This window comes from Aricia agestis, chromosome 1 (genome assembly GCF_905147365.1).
Source record: "Aricia agestis chromosome 1, ilAriAges1.1, whole genome shotgun sequence".
In the NCBI taxonomy this organism is placed as follows: domain Eukaryota; kingdom Metazoa; phylum Arthropoda; class Insecta; order Lepidoptera; family Lycaenidae; genus Aricia; species Aricia agestis.
The window spans coordinates 17,134,260-17,141,804 of record NC_056406.1 but is presented as its reverse complement, the minus strand read 5'-3'; the positions used below and the strand labels follow the sequence as shown (position 1 = coordinate 17,141,804).

Below are 7,545 nucleotides of genomic sequence, written 5' to 3'. Positions count from 1 at the left end.
TAATGCCTTACATAGCACGAATAAGGGATTAATAAACTTATAAATTATCTTTTTAGCTTACAAAAATACCGATTGAAAAGCCCAAAAAACGTTGTTCAAAACTTACGTATTTAATGTTAAATCCACGTGTTTGAGGCATTTTTATTCTTATGGTTTGTTACTAAGCGGAACCACAAAACTCAACAATATCTAGCATTAAATGTTCACTAAAAACCTTTATTAACACTTTTATTACATGAAATCTGCAGACCGACTCCTTTATTATGTCCTAGTAAGTAGGACATAATATTACACGCTTTTGTCGCTTATACACCTATATAAGGCTGTCTCCAGTCTATAGTACCTCAATGGGTACTATAGGGACCGTGCAGAAACTATAGAGGGCGTCGTAATTCGACAGCAGCGACACGATGCGAGTAAAAGAAGTAACTTGTGAGTGACTTTGGCTTCGCATTTTCTTTGACCCCGGCTAGTTCATAAGTGATTTTTTTATGTTTTAGACTATAAAATGATTTAAAGTAAAAGACTAGATGACGCCCGCAACTCCGTTGCGCCAAAAACATTTATCGCGCGAGAACCGTACATTTTCCCAGGATAAAAGGTATCATATGTCCTTTCTCGGGGCTCAAAGTAAATCCATACCAAATCTCAGCAAAATTGGTTCAGCGGCTTGGGCGTGAAGTGCTAACAGACAGACACACTTTCGCATTTATAATATTGAGTATGGATGAGTTTCTAACCGTAAACAAAGAACGAAAGCGTGAATAAAAATGTATAAAGTCTAGTAACTAGTTAACTAAGAAAATATCTGAAAAGCAATGATATTGTATGAAAAAGTAAAATATCATTGAGAAAAAGTAATTAGTAGCATCCATCAGCATAGAAAGTAAAAACTTGATAAATATTGCAATAAAATAATGAATAAGCAAAAATACTTATAATAATTACTGAAAATGCTTGTGGATTAATAAAATAAAACAAGTTCACTAAAATAAATGCTTTTATTTCATCAACCTTCTGCGATTCGCTCGATACCATCTTCACAACTTTTGTTTGTCACTATTTTTAACTAATTTCAGTCTGGACCTCATCAGTGCAAACACCATATATAAGTACAACACAACCCATATGTATCCAGCGATGCCAACCTGCAGATGGGAACCGGCAGTATATAATTTATAAGTCTATGATGGGAACCAACAGAAAATCTAGAAGTTTCTATATCGTCGCGCTGTCTGGTGGAGATTAAGACTGGGTTGCACCAGAGGCATGGGTAAAGTTAAATTTATGGTTATAGCTAAGGTAAATTTAACTTTAATTTTATCTCTAACTTTGACCGGAGAATTGACAGATGACAGCTGATCCAACAAGGTTATAAATGCGCGTGGGCGGGAGCGCTGCTGGTAAAGGAGAACTGTCAAAAATGGCGTTTTTGTATGATGACAGCGTTAGTTCCTTTTTTCGCCACGTGCATTTAAAACCTTGTCGAGCTCTATGGTTATGGTTAAATATGGCGTCTTAATGGCGTCCATTTTTAACTTTACCAAAAGATTTGACAATTTGCACTGTAGTCAAAGTTAAAGTTAAAGTTACAGTCAAAGTTAAAGTTAGTTGGTGCAACTCAGTCTAAGAATAAGAAAACAACCCATTAGGGCGCTTTCCCACGAGACACGACACGACACGATTTAAGAACTGCACGTCAGACGACACACAGGCTGTCGTTTGGACGTTTTCACACGAGCGACGATTTCTGCAACGACACCGCATTCACTTATGGCTGGTTTACACGTATTAAGTAGATAAGTAGTCAAATAAATTTTAACTTATGACTTTATACTTACTTAACTAAATTGAACTTGCTACTTGCTACTAAATTTTGTGTTAACATGCAATTAATAACTTAAAATTAAATTAAAATTTAGTTATAGGTTCTACCAACTTAATACGTGTAAACCAGCCATTAGTTCTTAAAAATATGACATCTATTGTTGGGCTTTGTACCTAAGATAGTAGTGTTAGCGACATTTCCGGATATGTAGAAATGTCTCTGGCAGTATAGTAATCATTATTTTAATTCGATTTTAAATTAACTATATTTATAATTATTTTTAATCAAAGTATAAATTAATTAATTTGGCAAATATTTATAATGTTTGCTAAATTTCCGGATGTTTATATCTGACGGAAATGTCTCTGGCAGTAAAGGTAGATATGGTAATAATTATTTTGAGTTGACTTTAATTATATTTATAATTATTTATACTTACTTAAATTATGAATTAATTAATTTTGCGAATATTTATAATAAATACAATGTATTTGTTTAATTTCCGGTTACTGATTGTTATTAAGATTTATCATTGCAAATATATAAAAATGTAATAGATTTTCATTAAATTACTTGGTTATTATTTTAATAATATAGATTAGATTATTAAGTAGATGTACTGATTTTATGAAATTGTTATTTTTATACAATGTCCGGTGCCGCCCACTCTACTCTTCCGGTACATTGTAAGAGTAGAGGTGGCAGTTGCTTTATAAGAAGATGGCTGCTTATTGTGTGCCAATTTGCCGACTGAGCACGGAAGTGTAAAGAACTAGAGTGTACTGGTGAACAAATAAAGTGTTTAAACAAATTATCAGTGTGTTTGATATTTGGCTGTCGCCAAATATGTATAGTATAGTATAATAAAATGGTCATATAATATATTAATTATTACCATAAAATAAGTACTAAACTTATGATGTAAATGTAATATGGCGGCGTAATGCTCGTCGGCAAACCGCTATGCAGTTTGACAGGCTGTTAGATTATGATTTATTATTTATTGAACAATTTTTCAATAAAGAATTTATTTATATAATATCTCTAGACAAAAATCGTGACGACATAGCGGATTGTCGTCTAAAAATCGTGTGTCGTGCTATGCGGTGTCGTTCCGTGTGAAAACGGTACATAGAAATTTATGGCGCCCGGAGTCGTCACCGCATTTTGTCGTGTCGTGTCGTGTCTCGTGTGAAAACGCTCTTATAATCAACTGGGGAGTTTTGCCGGGAATGTGAAAGAGTGATGTTGTGTTTTTGGATTATTTTCCTAAAATTTTGTTATCTGGGTTTTTAATGTGTAATATTGGTAGGATATTAAGGCTGCGTTTCCACTGAAGCGAAGCGGAGCTTAGCGGTGTCCGAATTGACCAATCGTGCTATTCCAGCGGAATGACAGCGAAGATTTCGAGGATGGTGATTGGTATATTCGGCACCGCTAAGCTCCGCTCCCCTTCAGTGGAAACGCAGCCTAACCATTAGATATTCGTTATCGTGCACAAGTGTGGGAAAGTGATGTAATAACCAGAAACGTGCTCCTTTGTGTTCCCTCCAAAACTCCATCGAAAGTTTCAGTAAAGCGTCTACCACTTTACTGAATCGACCGACTTGACTTCTTGACTGTATTGACTTTATACTGAGACTTTGACTAGACTTTAGACCTGAATATTATGTCTATGGACCTGACTGACCTGACAATACTCGACACGGGCCATGGTTATAGCTTGGTTATAGCCGAAGTGCCATTATAAGAAGAAAAAAAATGTTAAAGTCAATGTCACCTATTTTTTTAAGCTTTTCTTTGACATTTCAACTTGTATGTATTGTTTGCAAACAACAATATTTTTAAATATTATTACTCAGCATAGTCTGCGAGCAGCTCATTCAAATTGAAAGAGTCAAATACAGAAGTGTTAATTATATTCAAGGTTTGTGGTCTTTTTATATTTTAAGTGTATTTTTACTTGTAAAAATATGACTGATCGGTTGTGCGGTTTTCGTATGGTAGTTGGTACCCTCTTCTCTAGGTCAATAACAAGTTCAAGGTTTTATTAGTTCGCAAAACTGGTTAAAACCGTTAGTCGCATTTGTATGCTGATTAAAAACTTATAACTTATTCTATAATAGTGGTACAAACTTAGACAAGCCTTCGAATTTTACAGTAAGTTTTTATTAGCCGAAAATTATTTTTCTTACAGATGGGCTTTACAATGTACGACCAAAGATGTAATAACTTGTATGATCGCATCAAACAACTCTTGGTATCCTATGAATGGAGTGATTGTTGCTTCAAAGTATGTGACAAAAAGTTTAGAGCACACAAACTTATTTTAGGAATCAGTAGTCCAGTATTTGAAGCAATGTTTTACGGCCCTTTGTCTACTGATGATGACATCACTATAGTTGATATTGAACCTAATATCTTTCAACTCCTATTGAATTATATTTATACTGACAATGTTGATATTACCTCAATAGAAGAAGCCTATGATCTGTTGTATGTTTCAAGAAAATACATGCTAGAAAACCTATCAGATGCATGCAAAATGTATATACAGTCTAATTTGAACATAGATAATGTGGTTACTGTTTTAAATTATCCTGATTATATCCAAGATAATGAGCTTGTAGCTTCAGCACTCAAAGTAGCATGTCAGCATGCAGAATTTTTGCTCAAAGAAAAGAAAAATAACATTTCAGTCTCGTGCATGCAAAAAATTCTACAAAATGATGAGATTAACATTAGTGAAAAAGATCTGATATTGTGCGTGTTTCAATGGACCGTGTCATACTGTGAACAAAATAATTTTCCAAAAGATGTTGATTCAAGAAGAGATATTTTAGTTGAAAATAGTTTACTAGAATTGTTGAGATTTACAACTCTATCATTGACAGATTTTAATGAAATACTGTCTGATAATTGCAATCTGCTGTTACAATCCGACATTGATGACATCAAACAAAATTTATTTAAGAAGGAGGACTGTATCTCAGAACAATTAGAAACTATAAATAGAAATCCTATTAAAATACAGTGGTGTCTTTGCCACCGTACACCTATAAGGTCAGAGTCGCCTTTAATAATTGAAGTGCAAAATAATATTGTCAAGTGCAGAGTGAGATCCAGCAAAACTGTATTTGTCAACTCATTTAGTGTCCAGTCTAGAATGGCCCCAGGAGTTAATTATTATAATAATAGTGCTACCTACCCTGAAGAATTCACCATAACAATTTTGTGTGAAGCAGACAACAGTATTATAAAGAAGATATATTACAAGAAAGATGTAGAATATGATTCGACTATTGATATCCATTTCCCTGAACGAGTTTTATTGAAAAAACTTGTATGGTATGAAATCAGTTTCTTGTGGCCCAAAGTTAGCAGGTTCTATACATATTCTTATGCAGTGCAAAGCCGAGATAGATGCTATAGCAATGGAAAGATTCAATTTGACTTTGAAGACTTCTCATCCATTGTAGATACTGGAAGTTTTTTGAGGTCATTGCGGTATTGTATGTAATGTTAATAATTTATAATAGATAGTAGTTACGGGATAAGAATTCAGAATGAAACTTAGGCCAAGCATGAAGAAATACCACATTAGTGTTGCATTGCATGGCAACCAAGAAATACTTAACGGGCTTTTTTTTAAGCCTTCTCATAACTTATAGAAATAATGGCTAGACTCTAAGTCTGGGAATTTCTTCAGACCTGGTTGAAGCTCCGTTTTATCAAGTTAGTAGAGTACAATAACACTGTATATCTTTTGACATCACAAAACATTTATAGCCTAGTAAACGAATGATTCTGCTTGGAAAAGTCGAAAGCAGAAATTTTGACTTTGGTACTTTGTTTAGACTAGTTAGGAGATAAACATACTCAAGTTTTCTTGAGTAACAGCCTGAACACAGACAGACAGACAGACAGACATACAGAAGGACAGACAGATGGACAAACAGACGGACAGACAGATGGTCAGGAAGAAGGACAGACTTCAAAGTCTCAGTAATAGGGTCCCGTTTTTACCCTTTGGGTACGAAACCCTAAAAAACACACTTTTGAAAATTGGCCAATTTTAGAAGCTCATAGCGAGGCAATGATTGTAGATAGATACAAAGTGTAAAGGACGAAGTTGTAGAGAATTTTTATGTAAGCTTTTATTATGTAGTAGAAGAGAATTTCGTAATTTTCGTTTCGTTTGTGTTGAATTTTTACCTTTTTTGTACTTAATAAATTTTTAAAATGTATCGAATTTCTTCATTAGAATCACTCATTTTAACAATAGGAAAAACAAATGAAAATCTCACATTTACCTAAGTAATTTAAATTTGGAATTGTCTTCTGTTAAATTAAAACTTTATAATGATACCAAAATCAGCCAGATACAATAATTGGTATAGCCCAAGATATTTTATGACAAGTTCATACATATTACATACTATAATGCGAAAAGACTTTTTCCCCAACCTATTATGTAGTTTAACCCATTTACCGCCGCTGTATCCAATTGGGTACACATACAAAATTAAGGATAGTTCAAAATTTTGTTGTATCACATCTCAGTTTTTAGGGTTCCGTACTCAAAGGGTAAAAACGGGACCCAATTACTGACTTCGATGTCTGTCTGTCCGTCTGTCTGTCTCCAGGCTGTAACTCGAGAACGGTAATAGCTAGAGAGATGTCATTTTCACAGATTATTTATTTCTGTTGCCGCTATAACAAAAAATGCTAAAAACAAAATAAATATTTCAAGGGGGCTCTCAAACAACAATCGTGATTAATTGCCATGCTTAGCTCTATGTACTTAAATGATGGCAATAGATAGGTTCCTGAAATATTCACAAAATACTCAATTGTATTTGTACTTTAATAATTAATAATAAAATTTAAATAAAATAAATAATTAATTTCCATACAAAAACACTTTTTTCATATTTTTGTTCTATAATGATACGAAACCCTTCGTGCGCGAGTCCAACTCGCACTTGACCGATTATTTATTTTATATATTTAATTAAAGATAAAGGTTCAACATTTTTAGCAAATTTATTCCGGCAACCAATATTTTTAGTCATAAGGTAGGTTTGAAACTTAGTTTTGCGACCTGCAGGAGTAAGCTCATAAATTCTCTCTTAATTTTTATCGCATAATAAGTATTCTTTTTTTATTCAGTACATTGTTATAAGTATCTATAGGTATAATAAATACCAAGTTAGTGGTAGATTATTGAAATAGACGGAAAATTTGTGATTCAAACACTAGTATACCTAGTTGGGTACAATGGCCGAATCCACTATAGTTTGTGCGTTTTATGATGATATGCGCGACACATTATAATTGAAATAGTAGGGAAGTTACGTAACAAAAATTAATCGATAATCTATACTAATATTATAAATGCGAAACTATGTCTGTCTGTCTGTCTGTCTGTCTGTCTCGCTTTCACGCCAAGACTACCGAACCGATTGTAATGAAATTTTGTATACAGATAGTCTAAAGCCTGAGAAAGGACATAGGCTACTTTTTTTTACTAGAAAAAAGGGTTGTAAGGGAGTGAAAATACGAAAATTTGTTCAAATTAAGTAAGATCCAAACATTCATACTAGATGGCGCCGTGCGTCTCTTACATCGCGCTAACGCTTGCCCAACATCTTTCTATAAGAGGTGGTATCATCATATATTCATTTTTTTTCGATTGTTATTTCTTTTTTGCGTTA

The 7,545-nt window shown here is 33.6% G+C and overlaps 1 protein-coding gene across 1 annotated transcript; it reads left to right on the top strand.

Annotated features, from left to right (window-relative positions):
* Nucleotides 1–3,647: 3,647 nt before the first annotated feature.
* LOC121729674 (kelch repeat and BTB domain-containing protein 12-like) lies at nucleotides 3,648–5,498 on the top strand. The gene is made up of 2 exons (XM_042118264.1): nucleotides 3,648–3,755; nucleotides 4,026–5,498. The coding sequence occupies exon 2, from the start codon at nucleotides 4,026–4,028 to the stop codon at nucleotides 5,346–5,348; it is 1,323 nt and encodes a 440-aa protein (XP_041974198.1). The 5' UTR covers nucleotides 3,648–3,755; the 3' UTR covers nucleotides 5,349–5,498.
* Nucleotides 5,499–7,545: the final 2,047 nt, after the last annotated feature.

Bases quoted from the DNA above. Each gene is read 5' to 3' on its own strand.
- LOC121729674 (XM_042118264.1), top strand. From the start codon at position 4,026: ATGGGCTTTACAATGTACGACCAAAGATGTAATAACTTGTATGATCGC.